Source organism: Diceros bicornis, chromosome 2 (assembly GCF_020826845.1).
Source record: "Diceros bicornis minor isolate mBicDic1 chromosome 2, mDicBic1.mat.cur, whole genome shotgun sequence".
Taxonomy (NCBI): Eukaryota; Metazoa; Chordata; class Mammalia; order Perissodactyla; family Rhinocerotidae; genus Diceros; species Diceros bicornis.
The window spans coordinates 37,127,917-37,148,766 of NC_080741.1; the positions used below are offsets into that span (position 1 = coordinate 37,127,917).

Genomic DNA, 20,850 nt, shown 5'->3' on the forward strand with positions numbered 1-20,850 from the left:
GCAGTTCACAACTCATTTTATGAGGCCAGTGATACCCTGATATCAAAACCAGGTAAAGATAGTACCAAAAACCAAAACTACAGACTAGTATCCCTCATTAATGTAGAAGCAAATGTCCTTAACAAATATTAGCAAATAGAATTCAGCAGTATATAAAAATAAGTAAACACCATGACCATGCAGGGTTTGTTCCAGAGATACAAGTCTAGTTTTAATATTTGAAAATGGATCAGTGTAATCCACCATGTTAACAGGCTACAGAAGAAAAATTACATGATCATATCAATTAATGCAGAAAAAGCATTTGATACCTTTAATTTTTTTCTTTTGAATTTTATTTTTTTAAGTGCAAAGAATACAAGACAAAAATTTCATTCTCATTTAAAACCCCCAGTCACCCTCTTCCCTCCCCAGGGATAACCGCTGTGGCTTATGTCTGTATCCTTCTAGAGAAATTCTATGTGAGATTGAGAGGTGATTTTTCTCCCCTCCCTCTCTCCCTTCTTGCTACATCTTGAGAGCACAAGACATCTGCTGTTTGGCATTTAAAAGCAGTTCCAAGAGTGATGTCAGCATCCTCATAGAGTGAGCTCTTCCCTTAGTCTCTCCCTGCTAAGATACAATGAAAAGGACATTCATAAACCAACAGAGGACATTCAGACAACAGAATAAATGTCTGAGAGATCCATGCAGCCATACATCTGGAGGTGGAGGTGCTGGACCCCTGGGAGGCAGTGGAAGGAGGTAAGGGGATCTCCTCTCCCTCCCAAATGGCAGCAACCTAGGAAGCTGTGCTGACAGGGCCCATCTGTGTTTGCCTGCTGGTGATTCAGAGGATAGAAATATAGAATTGCTGCAGGTAGAGGAGGAGAGAGAACTAAGATTTTGAAAAAATGACAAAATTCTTCGAGAAATGTCCAGTTTAATTAAGAAAAGCAACATAAGGATTATAGGTATTCCAGAGGGAGAAAGGAGTGGAGAGCTGTTTCAAAGAAATAATAGCTGAGAACTTCCCAAACCTGGAGAAGGAGCTGGAATTACAAGTAAATGAAACTAATAGAACTCCTGATTACATCAATGTAAAAAGACCTCCTCTGAGGCATATATTAGTAAAGCTGGTAGAAGTCAATGACAAAGAAAAATATTAAAGGCAGCAAGGCAGAAGGATAAAACCTACAAAGGTACTCCTATCAGGCTTTCAGCTGATTTCTCAGCAAAAATCTTACAAGCTAGGAGAGAGTAGAATGATATATTCAAAATAATGAAAGACAAAAGCTTTCAGCCAAGAACACTCTATCCAGTGAAAATATCCTTCAGATATGATGGAGAAATAACAACTTTCCCAGATAAACAAAAGCTGAGGGAGTTCATCGCCACAAGACCCCCGCTACAAGAAATGATCAAGAAGGCTCTCATACCTGGGGGAAAAAAAAGGGTTTACAAAGCCTTGAGCAAGGAGGTAAGTAGACAAAATCAGAAAATTGCAGCTCTCTGTCAGAAAAGGTTAGCAAACGCTTAATTACAACATTAAGGATAAAGGGAAGGAAAACATCAAAAAAAACTGTAATCACTTCTTTTTAACCACAAACGCACTACACAAAACGGAATAAGTTGTGACAACAATAACTTAGATGGGGAAAAGGAAGAGGATGAAACATGCTTAGACTAAGGAAATAAAAGGCTATTAGGGGGCTGGCCCCGTGGCTTAGCGGTTAAGTGCGCATGCTCTGCTACTGGCGGTCCAGGTTTGGATCCTGGGCGCACCCTGACGCACCGCTTGTCTGGCCATGCTGAGGCCGCATCCCACATACAGCAACTAGAAGGATGTGCAACTATGACATACAACTATCTACTGGGGCTCTGGGGGAAAAAAAGGAGGATTGGCAATAGATGTTATCGCAGAGCTGGTCTTTCTCATCAAATAGAGGAGGATTAACATGGATGTTAGCTCAGGGCTGATCTTCCTCACACACACACACACGCACACACACACACACACAAAAGACGATTAGGAATGGACTGTCACATCTATGAGATCTTTTATACAAACATCATGGTAACCACTAAACAAAAAGTCAGAAACAGAGACACAAACAATAAACAATGAGAAAACCATCATAGAGAACCACCAAACTGAATTGGCAGTCAGAAATACATGGGACGAGAAACAAGGGAAATACAGAACAACTGGAAAACAAATGATAAAAAAGGCAATATGAGGGCAATATTGAGCTCTCATATATCAATAATCACTCTAAATGTAAATGGATTGAATTCTCCAATCAAAAGACACAGAGTGGCTGGATGGATTAAAAAACAAGACTCAACAATATGTTGCCTCCAGGAAACACATAGCTCTAATGACAAATACGGGGTCAGAGTGAAGGGATGGAAGACGATACTCCAAGCTAATGGCAAACAAAGCAGGTGTTGCCAAACTTAGACAAAGTAGACTTCAAGATAAAAAAGGCAATGGGAGGGCCAGTCCCTTGGCTTAGCGGTTAAGTGCGCGCACTCCGCTACTGGTGGCCTGGGTTTGGATCCCGGGCGCACGCCGACACACCACTTCTCCGGCCATGCTGAGGCCGCGTCCCACATACAGCAACTAGGAGGATGTGCAGCTATAACATACAACTATCTACTGGGGCTTTGGGGAAAAAAAGGAGGAGGATTGGAAATAGATGTTAGCTCAGAGCTGGTCTTCCTCAGCAAAAAGAGGAGGATTAGCATGGATGTTAGCTCAGGGCTGATCTTCCTCACAAAAAAAATTAAAAAAAAAAAAAAGGCAATGAGAGACAAAGGGGGCAGTATATAATGATAAAAGGGCCACTCTGCCAAGATGACATAACATTTATAAATATATATGCACCTAACACAGGAGCACCAAAGTACATAAAGCAACTATTAACAGACCTAAAAGGAGAAATTAACAGCAACACAATAATAGTAGGGGACCTCAACACCCCACTTACATCAATGGATGGATCATCCAGACAGAATAGTCAACAAGGAAATAGTGGAATTAAACGAAAAACTAGGCCAGATGGACTTAATAGATACATATAAAACACTCCATCCAAAAGCAGCAGAATACACATTCTTTTCAAGTGCACATGGAACATTCTTAAAGAGACCATATGTTGGGAAACAAGGCAAGCCTCAGTAAATTTAAGATTAAAATCATATCAAGCATCTTTTCTGATCATAATGCTATGAAACTAGAAATCAACTACAGGAAAAAAACTGAAAAAGTGACAAATATGTGGAGACTAAGACAACATGCTACTGAACAACCAATGGATCATTGAAGAAATCAAAGGAGAAATCAAAAAATATTTGGAGACAAATGAAAATGAAAACACACCATACCAACTCATATGGGATACAGCAAAAGCAGTCCTAAGAGAAATTCATGGCAATACAGGCCCACCTTAACAAACAAGAAAAATCTCAAACAATCGTAAACTACACCTAACAGAACTAGAAAAAGAAGAATAAACAAAGCCCAAAGTCAGCAGAAGAAGGGAAATAATAAAAATTAGAGCAGAAATAAATGAAATTGAAACAAAAAAAAAAAACAGTAGAAAAGATCAATGAAACTAAGAGCTGGTTTTTTGAGAAGATAAACAAAATTGACAAACCCTTAGCCAGACTCACTAAGAAAAAAAGAGAGAAGGCTCAAATAAATAATATTAGAAATAAAAGAGGAGAAATTACAACAGATACCACAGAAATATAAAGGATTATAAGAGGATTATAAAAACTATATGCCAACAAATTGGACAATCTAAAGAAATGAATAAATTCTTAGACTCATACAACTTTCCCAAACTAAATCAAGAAGAAATAGAGAATCTGAATAGACCAGTCATAAGTAAAGAGATTGAAACAGTAATCAAAAGTCTTCCGAAAAACAAACATCCAGGACCAGATGGCTTCTCTGGAGAATTCTGTCAAACCTTCAAAGAAGAGTTAGTACTTATTCTTCTCAAACTATTCCACAAAATTGAAGAAGATAGAACACTTCCTAACACATTCTACAAGGCCAACGTCACTCTGATATCAAAGCCAGACAAGGACAACACAAAGAAGGAAAATTATAGGCCATTATCGCTGATGAACATAGATGCAGAAACCCTCAACAAAATATTGGCAAACCAAATACAACAATACGTTAAAAGGATCATACACCATGATCAAGTGGGATTTATACCAGGGACACAGGGATGGTTCAGCATCTACAAATCAATCAATGTAATACACCACATTAACAAAATGAGGAATAAAAACCACACGATCATTTCAATAGATGCAGAGAAAGCATTTGACAAGATCCAACATCCATTTATGATAAAAACTCTCAATAAAATGGGTATAGAAGTACTCAACACAAGTACCTCAACACAGTAAAAGCCGTATATGACAAACCCACAGCCTACGTCATACTCAATGGGAAAAAACTGAAAGCCATCCCTCTAAGAACAGGAACAAGACAAGATGCCCACTCTTGCCACTGTTATTCGACATAGTACCGGAGGGTTTGGCCAGAGCAATTAGGCAAGAAGAAGAAATAAAAGGTATCCAAATTGGCAAGGAAGAAGTGAAATTCACGCTGTTTGCAGACAACATGCTTTTATATATAGAAAACCCTGAAGAATCCCTCAGAAAACTATTAGAAATAATCAACAACTATAGCAAAGTTGCAGGGTACAAAATCAACTTAAAATCAGTTGCATTTCTATACTCTAATAATGAATTAACAGAAAAAGAACTCAAGAATACAATCCCATTTACAATTGCAACAAAAAATAAAATATCTAGGAATAAATTTAACAAGGAGGTGAAAGACCTATACGATTAAAACTATAAGACATCATTAAAAGAAATCGATGATGACGTAAAGAAATGGAAAGATATTCCGTGCTCATGGATTGAAAGAATAAACATAGTTAAAATGTACATACTACGTAAAGCAGTCTATAGATTCAATGCAATCCCAGTCAGAATCCCAATGACATTCTTCACGGAAATAGAACAAAGAATCCTAAAATTCATATGAGGCAACAAAAGACCCTGAATAGCTAAAGCAATCCTGAGAAAAAAGAGGAAAGCTAGAGGCATCACAATCCCTGACTTCAAAATATACTACAAAGCTGTAGTAATCAAAACAGCATGATACTGGTACAAAAACAGACACACAGATCAATGGAACAGAATTGAAAGCCCAGAAATAAAACCACACATCTACAGACAGCTAATCTTCGACAAAGGAGCTAAGAAGATACAATGGACAAAGGAAAGTTTCTTCAATAAATGGTGTTGGGAAAACTGGACAGCCACATGCAACAGAATGAAAGTAGATCATTATCTTTCACCATACACGAAAATTAACTCAAAATGAATTAAAAACTTGAAGGTAAGACGTGAAGCCATAAAACTCCTAGAAGACAATACAGGCGGTCCAGTCTTTGACATCGGTCTTAGAAGGACCTTTTCGAATACCGTGTCTACTCGGGCAAAGGAAACAAAAGAAAAAATAAACAAATGGGACTTCATCAGACTAAAGAGTTTCTGCAAGGCAAAGGAAGCCAGGATCAGATCAAAATGAAGACAACCCACCAACTGGGAGAAAATATTTGCAAATCATATATCTGACAAGGGGTTAATCTCCAAAATATATAAATAACTCAGACAATAACAAAAAAACAAACCACCCAATCAAAAAATGGGCAGAGGATATGAATAGACATTTTTCCAAAGAAGATCTGCAGATCGCCAGCAGGTACATGAAAAGATAATCAACATCACTAATCATTAGGAAAATGCAAATCAAAACTACAATGAGATATCACCTTACACCTGTTAGAATGGCTATAATCACCAAGGCAAAAAACAACAATTGTTGGAGAGGATGTGGAGAAAAGGGGAACCCTCATACACTGCTGGTGGGAATGCAAACTGGTGCAGCCACTATGGAAAACAGTGTGGAGATTGCTCAAAAAATTAAAAATAGAAATGCCATATGACCCAGCTATCCCACTACTGAGTATTTATCTCAAGAACTTGAAATCAACAATTCAAAGAGACTTTTGCACCCCTATGTTCGTTGCAGCATTATTCACAATAGCCAAGACGTGGAAACAACCCAAGTGCCCAACAATTGATGAATGGATAAAGAAGATATATATATATATATAGATATATATATATATATATATATATATAGAATTTTGTAAAAAATTCTATTTCTTGATTTATCAACTTTAAACAGCCTCCTGAAAAGCCTTCTGGCTTTATCCATAAATCAATTCTAAAGCTAAAAATCAATGAACAGCAGTAATTGATTACATAAAGATGATTTCGTATAGAATCATGTAGTGTGGTTGGATTCATGAGAAAGAACATATGTCCCATGTTAAAAAAAAGAGCTCAAGGAGGAATCTTCCAAACATCAAGGTTCTGACAGGATTTCTCTTTCTCCTTCTAGGTTCCATTCCCTCTATTTTGCATTCTTGTATCCAATATTAAATTTTTTTGGGTTTTTTCTTCATTTTGCAGAAATACCTCACACCCATCCACTGATCTCTGTCTCCTCTGTCAGAACTCATCAGGTCCAAAGTAGCAGGCATTCCCTTCCCCAGACATTACAGGAGCTTCTCACTGGCTCAACTGTGTCCACATTTACACTCTCAATAATTTGGCAATCAGGGTGGTTTATTTTTTTCAGTGTTAATTTTTTACTGCAGTAAAATATACATGTAGAAAGAGCCCTTATCATAGTTGTATATGTCAGTGCATTTCCATAAACTGAGCACACACAGATTAAGAATCAACATTACAGGACCCCAGAAAGGCCCCTTCTGCTCCCTTCTAATCACTAACCGCCCCCACCCAAGGGCAGTGATTTCCAGTAGCATAGATCAGTTTTGCCTTTTTTGGTACTTTATTATGTAAATTATACGAATGGAATCATCACATGTACTCTTCTGTGTCTGGCTTCTTCACTATTACATTTGTAAAATTCATCCGTATTGTTCCATGTAGTTGAACGTTGTTCATTCTCATTGCTGTGTAGACAGGGTACACTATAATTTATTTTTCCTTTCTACTATTGAACATTTGAGTAGTTTCCAGTTTGGGGCTATTACAACCAGTATTGTTACGTCTTTTGGTTAACACATGTGTGCATTTCAGTCAGGTATATCCAAATTCCGCCTGCAACATATGAGAATTTCAGTTGCTCCACATCCTTACCAACAACTCATTTTCCACCTTTTTCATTTTAGCCATTCTGGAGGATATGTAGTGACACATGATCTTTTTGAAAAACAAACGTGTTATCACCTTCTTCTTAAAACTCTTCCCAATGACCTACACAACTCTGTGCTCGGGCCCGCTCGGTACTCGCCATTCTCCTCTTGCCACTCGGTGGCTTGCACACAACACACTCTTCACTCTTTTTGCTTCTTGGCTCCTGATCCTTCAGATATCAATTCAGTGGTCGTTTCCTCAGGTCAAATCTCACTATCGTATGCTCTCAGTGCACTTACCTTAGCTTCAGTTTAATAGTTATGCTGTTTCATTTCTAGACCCTCAGCTCCACCAGTGCAGAAAAGTGTTTTTACTCACCCTTGCAATATAGGGCCTGGCACAGAGTCGGAACGCATATATTTGAGGGAACAAATGAATAATTGGGACTTTGATGCAGTACTTTTTGCCTCTGAACGTTTATGGTGGGATGAGGATTATATTTTATATGCATTGAGAGCAACTCTCAGATCTGAAACTATTGATATGGATAACTTAAATTACAAAAATGTCATTTGGCTATATAATACTAATCTGAATTTACATTCTGCAACCTTTACTATTTATACCCAAGAAAAGCCAGTAATGTCAGATCACACTGTTCAAGGTCTATTTAATTATAACCTTTAAAAATGCTCAGTATGTCTCTGAGTCATGGCTGTTTGTGCAATTTTCTTAATGAACAAGGACATGAGATTCATTGATTAACTGGCTTCCCCTCAAAGGGAGAATTGGGCTATAAAACTGCACTCAATGGAGTAAACTCTGAAATTTTCCCTACAATTGTTTTTTTCAGTTTTAAAAAGGTCTTTAATGATAAATGAACAAATTAATAACAATTTAACAAAAATGGCACAGCAACTTACTCCTTGCCATGCTAAGTCAAGCGTGGGCTTCAATTCCATTCCTCAATCATCAGAATGATAATCGAATCTAAAACTGTAAGTGGTTTCAGTCTACATTGCAATCTAATATCCAGCTGTTTGCCTTTCTTCCAGCATCCCTCTGCCCACCCCATCTCGGAGGGCAGGAAGCACCGTTAATCATTTTTTGCTCATTATTGAACTGGATTCTTCTCAGAGCCAGCCTCCTACGGCGTGGGGAAACCTGCTTAGGCAGACCACCCAGGATTCCACAGAAAAGTACTCGGTCTGAATGCAGGTGGTTCATCTCCTGCTCTGGTTTCTCTTAAGACCCCTTAACTCGGCCTTGATGGGCACTTAAGAGCATTAACTCCTTCATTCCCAAGCCTTCTAGGCACTGAAGTTTGAATGTCCAGGAGTGTTATCGCTACTCTTAGAGAGTCCTGGGCACCTGCTGCTCTGTTCTTTTTTTTTTTTTTTTTAACTGAGGTATAATTGAGAAAACATTACATTAATTTCAGCTGTACAGGGTATTGATTTGCTATTTGTATACATTGCGAAATGATCACCGCGAATAAGTCTAGTTAACATCTGTCACCCTACATCCTACAAAATTTTTTTCCTTGTGATGAGAACTTGTAAGATTTACTCTCTTAGCAACTTTCAAATGTACAATACCATATTATTAACTATAGTCACCATGCTGTATATTACATCCCCATAACTTATTTATTTTATAACTGGAAATTTGTACCTTTTGACTCTCTTCACCTATTTCAGCCACCTCACACCCCCTGCCTCTGACAAACAGCAATCTGTTGTCTGTATCTGTGAGCTTGGTTTTTTTTTCTTTTTTAATTCCAAAAAGAAGTGAGATCAAATGGTATTTGTCTTTCTTTCTGTGACTTACTTCACTTAACATGCCCTCAGTGTTAATCCATGTTGTTGCAAATGGCAAGACTTCATTCTTTTTTATGGCTAATGTTTCACTGTATGTGTATATATAGATATACATATATATCACATTTTCTTTATCCATTCATCCATTGTTGGACACTTAGGTTGTTTCCATGTGTTGGCTGTTGTAAATGCTTCAGTGAACATGGGGGTGCATATTTTGACTTAGTATTTTCATTTTCTTTGGATACATACCCAGAAGTGGAATTGCTGGATCATTTGGTAGTTCTATTTTTAATTTTTTGAGGAACCTCCATACTGTTTTCCATAGTAGCTGCACCAATTTACATTCCCACCAGCAGTGCACAAGCTTCCCTTTTCTCCACATCTTCGCCAACATTTGTTATTTCTTGTCTTTTTGATAATAGCCATTCTAACAGGTGCAAGGTGGTGTCTCATTGTAGTTTTGATTTGCATTTCCCCAATGATTAGTAACGTTGAGCATCTTTTTATGTACCCGTTATCCATCTATATGTCTTCTTTGGAAAAATGTCTATTCAGATCCTCTGCCCATTTTTTAATCGGATTCTTTGGGATTTTTTTTTTTGCTATTGAGTTGTGTGAGTTCTTTATATGTTTTACATATTAGCCCCTTATCAGAAAATGATTTGCAAATATTTTCTCCCATTCAGTAGATTGCCTTTTCATTTTGTTGGTGGTTTCCTTTGCTGTGCGGAAGCTTTCTGGTTTGATTTAGTCCCACTTGTTTATTTTTCTTTTGTTGCCTTTGCTTTTGGTGTCAAATCCAACAAGTCATCTCCAAGACTGATATCAAGAGCTTACTGCCTGTGTTTTCTTCTAGGAGTTTTATGGCTTCTGGTCTTACATTCAAGGCTTTAATCCATTTTGAGTTGATTTTTGTGTATGGTATAAGATTGTGATCCAGTTTCATTCTTTTGCATGTGGCTGTCCAGTTTTCCCAATATCATTTTTTGAAGAGACTGTTCTTTTCCCATGGTATATTTTTGGCTTCTTTGTCATAAATTAATTGACCATATATGCATGAGTTTATTTCTGGGCTCTCTATTCTTTTCCATTGAGCTATGTGTCTGTTGTTATGCCAATACCATACTGTTTTGATTACTATAGCTTTGTAATATAGTTTGAAACCAGGGAGTGTGATGCCTCCAGCTTTGTTTTTCTTGCTCAAGATTCCTTTGGCTACTCAGAGTCTTTTGTGGTTCCATACAAATTTTAGGATTGTTTGTTCTCTTCCTTGAAAAATGCCACTGAAATTTTGAAAGGAATTGCATTGAATCTGTAGATTGCTTTGAGTTGTAGGGACATTTTAACAATGTTAATTTTTCCAATCCATGAGCATGGAATATCTTTCCATTTACGTCTTCTTCAATTTCTTTCATCAGTCTCTTCTAGTTTTCAGTGTACAGATCTTTCACCTCCTTGGTTAAATTTATTCCTAGGTATTTTATTCTTTTTGATGCAATTGTAAATTGGATTATTTTCCATACCCAATTTCCTGAGATTTTTATCATAAATGGATATTGAATATTGCCAAATGCTTTTACTGCATCTATTGAGTTGATCATATGATTTTTATTCTTCATTTTGTTAATGTGGTGTATCACATTGATTGATTTGTGGATGTTGAACCATCCGTGTGTCCCTGGTGTAAATCCCACTTGATCATGGTGTATGATCCTTTTAATGTATTGTTGAATTTGGTTTCCTAATATTTTTTGAGGACTTTTGCATCTATGTTCATCAGGAATATTAGCCTGTAATTTTCTTTTCTTGTGGCATCCTTGTCTGATTTTGGTATTAGGGTAATGTTGGCCTCATGAAATGACTTTGGAAGTGTTCCCTCCTCCTCTATTTTTGGAAGAGTTTAAGAAAGATTGGTATTAACTCTTCTTTGAATGTTTGGTAGAATTTACCAGTGAAACTGCCTGGTCCTAGAGTTTTGTTTGTTGGGAGGTTTTTGATTCAATCTCCTTAGTAGTAATCAGTCTGTTCAAATTTTTTATTTCTTTATGATTTATTCTTGGTTGTATGTTTCTAGGAATTTATCCATTTCTTCTAGGTTGTCCTATTTATTGGTGTATAATTGTTGATAGAAGTATCTTATGATCCTTTGATTTTCTGTGGTATCAGTTGTAAGGTCTCTTTCATTTCTCATTTTTTATTTGAGCCCTCTCTTTTTTTCTTGATAAATCTAAAGGTCTGTCAATTTTGTTTATCTTTTCAAAGAACTAGCTCTTAGTTTCATTAATCTTTTTTCTTGTCTTTCTAGTCTCTATTTCATTTATTTTGGCTCTGATCTTTATTTCCTTCCTTCTACTAACTTTGGACTTCATTCTTTTTCTAGTTCCATGAATTGTAAAGTTAGGTTATTTGAGATTTTTCTTGTTTCATGAGGTAGGCATTTATCACTATGAAATTCCTTCTTAGAACTGCTTTTGCTGTATCCCATAAACTTTGGAATGTTGTATTTCCATTTTCATTTGTCTCAAGGTATTGTTTTATTTCTTTGTTGACTTATTGGTGGTTCAGTAGCATATTGATTAATCTCCACATATTTGTGAATTTTCCAGTTTTCTTCTTGTAATTGATTTGTAGTTTCATACCATTGTGGTTGGAAAAGATGCTTGATATGATTTGATCTTAAATTTTTGAGACTTGTTTTGTAGCCTAACATGATCTGTCCTGGATTCTATTCCATGTGCACTTGAGAAGAATGTGTATTCTGCTGCTTTTGAATGGAGTGTTCTGTCTATATCTGTCAAGTCCATCTAGTCTAACATGTCATTTAAGGCCTGTTTCCTTATTGATTTTCTCTCTGGATGATCTATCTGTTGATGCAAATGGGGTATTAAAATGGGGTATTAAAGTCTCCTACCATTATTGTATTGCTGCCTATTTCTTTCTTTAGGTCTGTTAATATTTACTTTATATATTTAGGTGCTCCTATATTGGGTGCATAAATATTTACAAATGTTATATCCTCTTTTGGATTGATTCCTTTATCATTATGTAATATCCCTCTTTGTCTCTTATTACAGTCTTTGTTTTAAAGTCTATTTTGTGTGATGTAAGTATAGCTATCCCAGCTCTCTTTTGGTTTCCATTTGCATGGAACATCTTTTTCCGTCTCTTCACTTCAAGTCTGTGTGTCCTTACATCTGAAGTAGTGAGTCTCTTTGTTTTTTTTATTTATGATAATTTTTATTTATTTATTTTTTCCCCTAAAGCCCCAGTAGATAGTTGTATGTCATAGTTGCACAGCCTTCTAGTTGCTGTATGTGGGATGTGGCCCCAGCATGGCTGGAGAAGCAGTGCATCAGTGCGTGCCCGGGATCCGAACCCGGGCCACCAGCAGCGGAGCGCGCGCACTTAACCGCTAAGCCACGGGGCCGCCCCTGAAGTGAGTCTCTTTTAGGCAGCATATAGGTGCATCTTATTTTTTTTATCCGTTCAGACACTCTGTGTCTTTTGATTGGAGAATTTTATTCATTTATATTTAATTATTGATAGGTATGTACGTATTGCCTTTATGTTAACTGTTTCTGGCTGTTTTGGAGTTCCTCTCTGTTCCTTTTTTCTTCCCTTGCTCTCCTCCTTTGTGCTTTGATGAATTTCTTTAGTGGTGTGCTTAGATTCCTTTCTCTCTTTTGTGTATCTACTATAGGTTTTTGCTTTGTGGTTACCATGAGGCTTACATAGACTATTACAAATGTAAGTTGTTCTATTTTAAGTTGATAACTTAAGTTTGAATACATTCTAAAGCTGTATATTTTTACTCTCTCTCCGCTCTATGTTTTATGTTTTTGCTGTCATATTTTGCATCTTTGTATCTTGTGTATCTCTTAACTAATTATTTTAGTTTTAGGTGTTTTTTTTTTTTTTTTTTTTACTACTTGTGTCTTTTAACTTTCATACTAGTTCTTTTTTTTTTTTTTTGTGAGGAAGACTGGCCCTGAACTAACATCCAATGCCAATCTTCCTCTTTTTGCTGAGGAAGATTGGCCCTGGGCTAACATCTGTGGCCATCTTCCTGTACTTTATATGGGACACTGCCACAGCATGGCTTGACAAGTGGTACGTTGGTGTGCACCCAGGATCCGAACCTGCAAACCCCGGGTCGCCGAAGCAGAGCACATGCACTTAACCGCTGCACCACCGGGCCGGCCCTACCTTCATACTAGTTCTTTTTTTGTTTGTTTGTTTGTTTTTTTTTGTGAGGAAGATCAGCCCTGAGCTAACATCCATGCCAGTCCTCCTCTTTTTTTCTGAGGAAGACCAGCTCTGAGCTAACGTCTATTGCCAATCCTCCTCCTTTTTTCCCCCAAAGCCCCAGTAGATAGTTGTATGTCATAGCTGCCTATCCTTCTAGTTGCTGTATGTGGGACACGGCCTCAGCATGGCCGGAGAAGCGGTGCATCGGTGCGCGCCCGGGATCCGAACCCGGGCCGCCAGTAGCAGAGCATGCACACTTAACCGCTAAGCCATGGGGCTGGCCCCATACTAGTTCTAAAAGTGATTAATCCACTACTGTTACTATATATTTACATTACCAGTGAGATTTATACTTTCATATGTTTTCTTGTTACTCATTAGTGCCCTTTCTTTGAAGCTTAAGAGATCCCTTGAACATTTCTTGTTAGGCCGGTTCAGTGGTAATGAACTCCTTTAGCTTTAGCTTGTCTGGAACACTGTTTATCTCTCCTTCAATTCTGAATGATAACTTTGCTGAGAAGAGTACTCTTGGAAGTTTTTTTCTTTAAGCACTTTCAATCTATCGTGCCAGTCCCTTCTGGCCTGTGAAGTTTCTGCTAAAATATATGCTGATAGTCTTATGGGGGTTCCCTTGTATGTAACAAGTTGTTTTTTCTCTTGCTGCTTTTAAGATTCTTTCCTTGTCTTTAACTTTTGACATTTTAATTATGATGTGTCTTGGTGTGGGTCCTGGGTTCCTCTTATTTGGAACTCTCTAGGCTTCCTGGATCTGGGTGTTTGTTTCCTTCCCCAGGTTAGAGAAGTTTTCAGCCATTATTTCTTCAAATAAGTTTTCTGCACCTTTCTCTCTCTCTTCTCCTTCTGAGATCTCTATAATGTGAATGTCAGTCCTCTTGATGTTGTCCTATAAGTCCCTAAGGTTATCTTCACTTTTTTCCATTCCTTTTTTTTTTCTTGCTGCTCTGGGTGAATTCCACTGCCCTCTCTTTGAGTTCCCTGATCCTTTGTTCTGTTTCATCTAGTCTGCTCTTGAACCCCTCTAGTGTATTTTTCAGTTCAGTTATTGTATTCTTCAGCTCTATGAGCTATATTTGGTACTTTCTTATATTTTCTGTCTCTTTGTTGAAGTTCTCACTGTGTTCATCCATTCTTCTGAGTATGGTGAGCATCTATATGACCATTACTTTGAACTCATTATCAGGTAATTATTTATCTCCATTTCATTAATGTTTTTTCCTGAGATTTTATCTTGTTCTTTCATTTGGAACATATTCCTTTGTTTCTTCATTTTGCTTGACTCTGTTGGTTTCTATGCTTAGATAAAACAGTAATCTCTCCCAGTCTCAAAGGAGTGGCCTCACGTAGATGAACCTTATTGTTCAACTCTGCCCTAGCCCTTGGTTGTCTCTCAAACCTTTGTGATTGTCTAAGCAGCCTATTTTATTTTTAGTGGCTCCTAGTAGTTGAGGGTGTACCAAGACCTGTCAGTCTCCCAAAGGGGAGAATCTCAGTCAACACCTAGATTCAGGCTGATTGGAGGCCAGACCCTCAGGCAACAGTATTCCAAGTATGCAAATATATATACTTCTACGGAACTGCAAGCCTAAGCCCCACTGGCCCAAGTGCCAGGTGATCTAGAGGTGTCCCCTGGGTGGCAGTTGCAAAATCCAGGGCTCCAGATGAGTATATAAACGCCTGTCTTAGAGATACCAGTAAGTTGTAGTAAGGCAGAGGGAGAGCACAAAGATGGCATGCAGCAGCCTACATTCCCTGAGAGCACACTCCTGCATCCCTAGATATGTGCCAAAGCAGAAGCCTGCTCCTCAGGCTGAAGCTCCAAGACAAGCAAATAGGCCTCTTTCACAGAAAGACTGGGGGTGTGTTTTAGTCTGCTGTCTGTAAAGTGCCCTGGGGATGGTAGCTTGCTAACAACTCTCTCTCCAATTGTTAAAGTCCCATGGGACCCAGGAATGCAAGCCCACCCCAGCCATCAGAGCCAGGTGATCAAGGAGCATCCCTTGGGTGGCAGCTGCAAAGACGGGCACCAGAAGTAAAAACCGGGGTACCAGATGTGTTGTAAAAGCTTCCTTATGGGAGATAGTGGTGCTCTGGAGCATGGTAGAGGGGGGAGCGTGAAGATAGCACCCACCCTTCGAGGTCTCGAAGGATTACAGTCAGCCCTTAGATGTGTGTTTAATTAGACGTATGCTCCTCAGGCTGCAGCTACAATGATTAACTAATAGGCCTCTGTCACAGAACAATTGAGCTCCTGAGTCTGTTGTCTCTTGCTGTGCCCTGGAGGTGGTAGCCATTTAAGAACTCTTTCTCCCGTGGTTACAGTCTTGTGGGACCCAGAAGTATAAGTCCTGCTGGCCACCAGAGCCAGTAGTAGTGTCCCCTGGTGGCAGCCACAAAAACTGAGGCACAGACGTGTGTAAAAGCTCCCCTCTAAGAGAGAAGGGCTCTCTGAAGCACAGCAGAGAGACAGTGTGAAGATGGTGCCCACTGGCTGGAGAGAGGCAGAGGGAAAGCATACAGATGGCACCTACCAGGAAAGAAAAAAGAAAAAGCCTAGAGTTCATTTAAAAAGAAAAAAAGTGTCCAATGGCTAGAGCAAGGTGAAAGGAGAATGTGAAGATGGCACCTGCTGGGGGAAAAAAAACAAGATGGTGCCCTCCAGCTGGATCAAGGCAGAGGGAGTGTGCAAAGAGGGCACTCACCAGTCTCTGTCCCCAGAGAGCGTCCCAGCAGGCCCCCAAATATGTGTCACATCAGATGCCTGCCCCAAAGACAAGCAAATGAGCATCTCCCACACAAAGTCCAGGCTCCCCTCGATAGGTCGCTTCCACGCTGGGCCATGAGGCAGGTCCGAGTCTGAGCAGGCAAGCCCTTTAAGAGCCTTTTCTCATATCACTATAGTCTCATGGATCTTGTTGATGTGAGCCTGTTGGTTTTGACGACTAGACATTTTGGGGGGTTGTCCTTCAGGTGCAGGTCTTAAAAGTTTGAGGTGCCCAATGTGGGGTTGGAACCCTTTGGTTTTCGGGGAGAAGTTCCAGGTTTTGAGTACCCTTCTGATTGGGTCACTGCAGTGGAGGTGGGGTTTATGGCGAGATGGTGTCCCAGCGTCTCCTGTTCACTTCAACATTGGTCTTCTCTCATTCGCCTGATGTGTAGGAGTCGCTCAGCCAGTTTTCAGGTTTTTTTCGGAGGAAGTGTTCCATATGTAGCTGTGGATTTGGTGTGTTCATGGGAGGAGGTGAGTTCAGGATCCTCTTACGTCGCCATCTTGAACCAGACTATTCCCTGCAATTTTGATTTCCATCCTTACACAATCAGAAAGGTCAGAGAAGCCACTGCCCAGCTGCAGTAAACCCCTGGCCATGGGGCCCCAAGGCTTTGTGTTTGATCCTCCTGTTGATAAGCGGTTACTCTGGGACACTGCACAGGCCAGCTTCCCTGCTTTTCCTAGGCCTTGAGCCTTGGAATGAGAGGGTCCTGCAAACATTTGCTCGTTTCTCCATTCCAGAGTCTGTCCCACTGTGAGCTCATCACAGATGATGGGATCCTGCACCTGAGCAACAGCACCTGTGGCCACGAGAGGCTGCGGGTACTGGAATTGGACAACTGCCTCCTCATCACCGACGTGGCCCTGGAGCACCTGGAGAACTGCCGTGGCCTGGAGCGCCTTGAGCTCTACGACTGCCAGCAGGTTACCCGCGCAGGCATCAAGCGGATGCGGGTAAGTGTGGGGCAGGAGTCAGTCACACCTGGCACAATTTCTGAACAAACGACGACTGCATCAAGAATCAGCATCTACTTTCTACATTCTCTTCTAAGCCAATAGTTATGCAAACTGATCTGTTACACAGGTGTCTCCTTAGACTTCTTCAAAATTTCCTTATTAGACCCCACTCTGGAAGAGTCAACATCCAGAATGGGTCTAGGGTGGAGGCTCCATGTAGTCTGGTGATCAGCACCCTTATGAGAAGGAAAGGGACTTAAGGTCATTACCAGTAGGAGCAAGAACATGGTCTTGGCTAATTTCCAGGTAAGAGGGCTTAATAGAATGTGGCTTTCTTTCCCCATGTCATTTTCTTGAATATGCTTTAAGTTTAGGCAACTTTGCATTTATACCTCACAGCAGCCCGAGGGTGCTACAGCTGTCAAGAACTCCACTCAGTTTTCATACAAGGCCAGTGAGTTTCCCTGGGCAGAAATATTATTAGTTTCCCTTTGTCTTTAGAAGGTGCTGTTTTAGGGGACGTGTATGTAAACAGTAGTAACTCTGGCCTACACCAGAAATTCTATTTGAACTATTTGCCTAATAGTAAAGTGAAGTAGATTCTACATGAAAACTATGGACCTTTCTCGGATTATGCATATAATCCTAAAAATACCAGTGTAAAGACTACTCCACTTTTTTCTTCTACTTTCAGGCTCAGCTCCCTCATGTCAAAGTCCATGCCTACTTCGCTCCTGTCACCCCACCGACAGCAGTAGGAGGAAGTGGACAGCGACTATGCAGGTGCTGTGTCATTCTCTGACAGCAGCTGCCCGGGGCCCAAGGCATGAGGAGGTGTCCCTTCCTCCAGAGAAGACCCACGTCTTCCTGACCTACTCCACTGTCACCCAAATCTGTTGATTCTCCATTGGGAAAGGCATTTACAGGTAAAAGACTTCTGTAGGGATTGCAGTAACTCTGGTGATAGTTTTCACCTTTATTCTGCTGTGATGCAATCAAATCAAAGCTTGTGTCAGTTGACACATGGCAAGGGTGGTCTCAGTGCAGCCAGGACCACACAGGAGACCCCGATCTTTTAAAAGGTGGGTGCCTTCCTAGGTACAAAAGTCCTTCCCTCGTCTTTGTCAGCATCCCTCAAAACAGACCATCAGTGTTAGCACAAATTGAGCAGAAAAAACAAGCTGTTGCTTTTCTACTTGATACTTAAGCCAGTGGCCTACTTTCACACCAATTCCATTTTGATTAGCAGGACTTTTCCACTTTGAAGATTAAACAGCAGCTTTATCAAAGTGATTGTACTGCAAATTCATAATGCCTGATAGTTTTACATGTAGAGCTTTATGTGGAAGGCAAATAGGTTTCCATGAGACACCAAAGAAGCGAGCACTCTAAATTGGATGGAGCAGGGTCTTCACCTTTCTGTCAACTTGTCATATATACTTTCGGGGACCAAAAACTAAACAAAAGCAACTCAGAGTTTGTGTTGCCTGACTGGAAATCATAAGCTCTGGAGTATGCTATAGCACATAATGCATTTTTGTTATAGGAGAAAAGCTAATCATGTCATCTCTCACAAAATTTGGGGGACCTTAAAGAAGTAGACCTGATTAAGGCTTAAATTATCTATAATATAATCAATTAAAAATAATGAATGGATGCATGTAGAATGGGTGTGATTTTTTTTCCAAGTTTATTTTAAAATCTTAGGAATCAGGTTACACCAGAACTATGTAAAAATTTTACACACTTAAAACTCAGATCAGTAAAGTGTTGGCACCTTTTAGACTCATAGTATAAAAATGAAGAAACCATTCCAATGCTTAAGTCAGTGGGTTTTTATTGCTATAATCTTATGGCAGACAAATGTGAGCAAAACCATTTTTGAAATTCATACCATCCTAATATTATCTAAAATCTCATAAGAGTTTCTGCTCTGTGCTGTTCACATTTGTGATCTGCATTAAGATTAGGAACCCATCCCCACCTTCACTGTGAATTTGTGTGTTAATGGTCGCCAACCCTTCCCAGCAACCACTCCCCAAACTGAGGAGTCCAGAGCTCATGAGAAGCTGAAGTGAAGCAGCAAAAACGAGATGTTTTCCCATGACTAGCAATACTTCTATCAGATGGACAGTTTTAGAAGCATTTAGGATACACTGCCTCAGCTACATTTTAGGAAGAGAAGGCAGATACGTACAGAACCCCGTAAGTCGATTTAACAGGATTACTGGAATAAGCATTAAAAGTCCTGATGATTTTATTGCCTTATGATATACTCCAGTATTCCCTGGTCTAAAAATTGTGTGTAACCATAGCAGTTATTTAAATATACATTTATACCACTGTGTGGAGGAAAAGATGATTGATGCAGGAAGCTGTTTAAATAAACAAAGGAGCATATTACACAGACTTGCTTCAGTGATTATGAATTGCAGTTTCTATTTAAAAATTTAAATGACCAGGGCCTTCCATTCATTATCTCTTTTGAGCCAGGACACAACCTATCACAGCTCCTGGACTGGCTGCTCAATGTCCCATAACCTCATTTACAAAACAGGAAAACCTCTGATAAGAAAACCAGGTTTGGCTTCCTCTTTAAGTGTGGAACAGTTACTGGAATAAGTGTGCTTAGTTGCATCAGCTTTGAGAAAACAAACTGAAAAGAAAAAAAACACCACATGGGCTTCACCTCTTCTAACATTTGGACTGGTGTGTACTCAGAATAGACATACAGAAAGAACCCCTTGATTGTATGACTTGACTTGTCACACTGGCACGAACTGGGATTTTAAATGAGAGACACATTTGCAAAACAATCGGAAAACATTTATTATACTGAAATGTATACATCCTACTATTAAAAAAACAAAGTAGCAAATTTGCTGGTGCCATAATTGAACCTGTTTCACTGGGACAGACTAATGTTCACCGCCACTTGGTGTAATTTCAAGTTTGATGGGCTTTTACCCCACTTCTAAAACCTGATGAGGAATTCAAAATAGCACACAGCATTAAATGACATTTATTGTTCCATAAATCTTCAGACTCAAAAAGGAATGCTAAATAGACAAGCAAAACTCTAAAACAATTCAAGAGATAAGCTCACTTCTTTCCCAAGTGATTGGTACACAAAACATGTGGTCATACAAAAGCAAAGGGAAGATGACAGAAAGGAAAGCTCTCCTGCTTTAGGGTCTGTAGGAGTTACAGATACTTTCAAACTGAAGATGGAAATATTTAGAGACAGTGCTTCTTCATACCCCCTTTATGAATAAAGCAAAATGTCAAACGTTTACCCACTGAAGTAGTTTATCTTCTGGGAAAGATTTCAAACGCAAAATTACCCATTTCTGTTTTGCTTGAACAAAGATAAGGATCAAATCTGGGTAAGTGGACAGAGATACTATAATTAAAATGGAATCAAAGTTTAAAAAAAAAAATTGAGTTTGCTACACCACAACCCTCAAAAATGCTTGCTGATGAACTCTGGAAGATTTGAAAAAGTGGATTCCCTTTGAAAAGTATACTAGCAGACAAGCATTTGGTTTTATGAAAGAGACCCTCTTTTTATAGAAAAAGAAGCTATTACGTGATGTATAAAAAAGCCTCTAAATAATAACCAGAATGTTTACCCATGATTGTACTAAAGCTTAATATTTGAGAAGTGTATGGAATTTTTATGGTACAAGTTAGTGTTTACCATGTCTAGTGTTCCATGAATAATTTCAACTTGTTGATAATGAGGACCCCTTAACACCAAGTCAGAAACTTTTTCCCCTGCTC

The 20,850-nt window shown here is 39.2% G+C and overlaps 1 protein-coding gene across 3 annotated transcripts in view; it reads left to right on the forward strand.

Annotated features, from left to right (window-relative positions):
- The window catches only part of FBXL2 (F-box and leucine rich repeat protein 2), a 132,052-nt gene that overhangs the window by 92,930 nt on the left and 18,272 nt on the right, over positions 1-20,850 (forward strand). For 2 of the 3 annotated variants that reach the window (XM_058554670.1, XM_058554676.1), the window contains 2 exons: positions 16,852-17,064; positions 17,762-19,624. In XM_058554670.1, the coding sequence (XP_058410653.1) occupies positions 16,852-17,064; positions 17,762-17,869 (321 nt within the window). In that variant the 3' untranslated portion in view covers positions 17,870-19,624. Of the gene's footprint in view, positions 1-16,851; positions 17,065-17,761; positions 19,625-20,850 lie in introns of those variants that run through there. The other variant, XM_058554652.1, reaches the window with a different exon arrangement.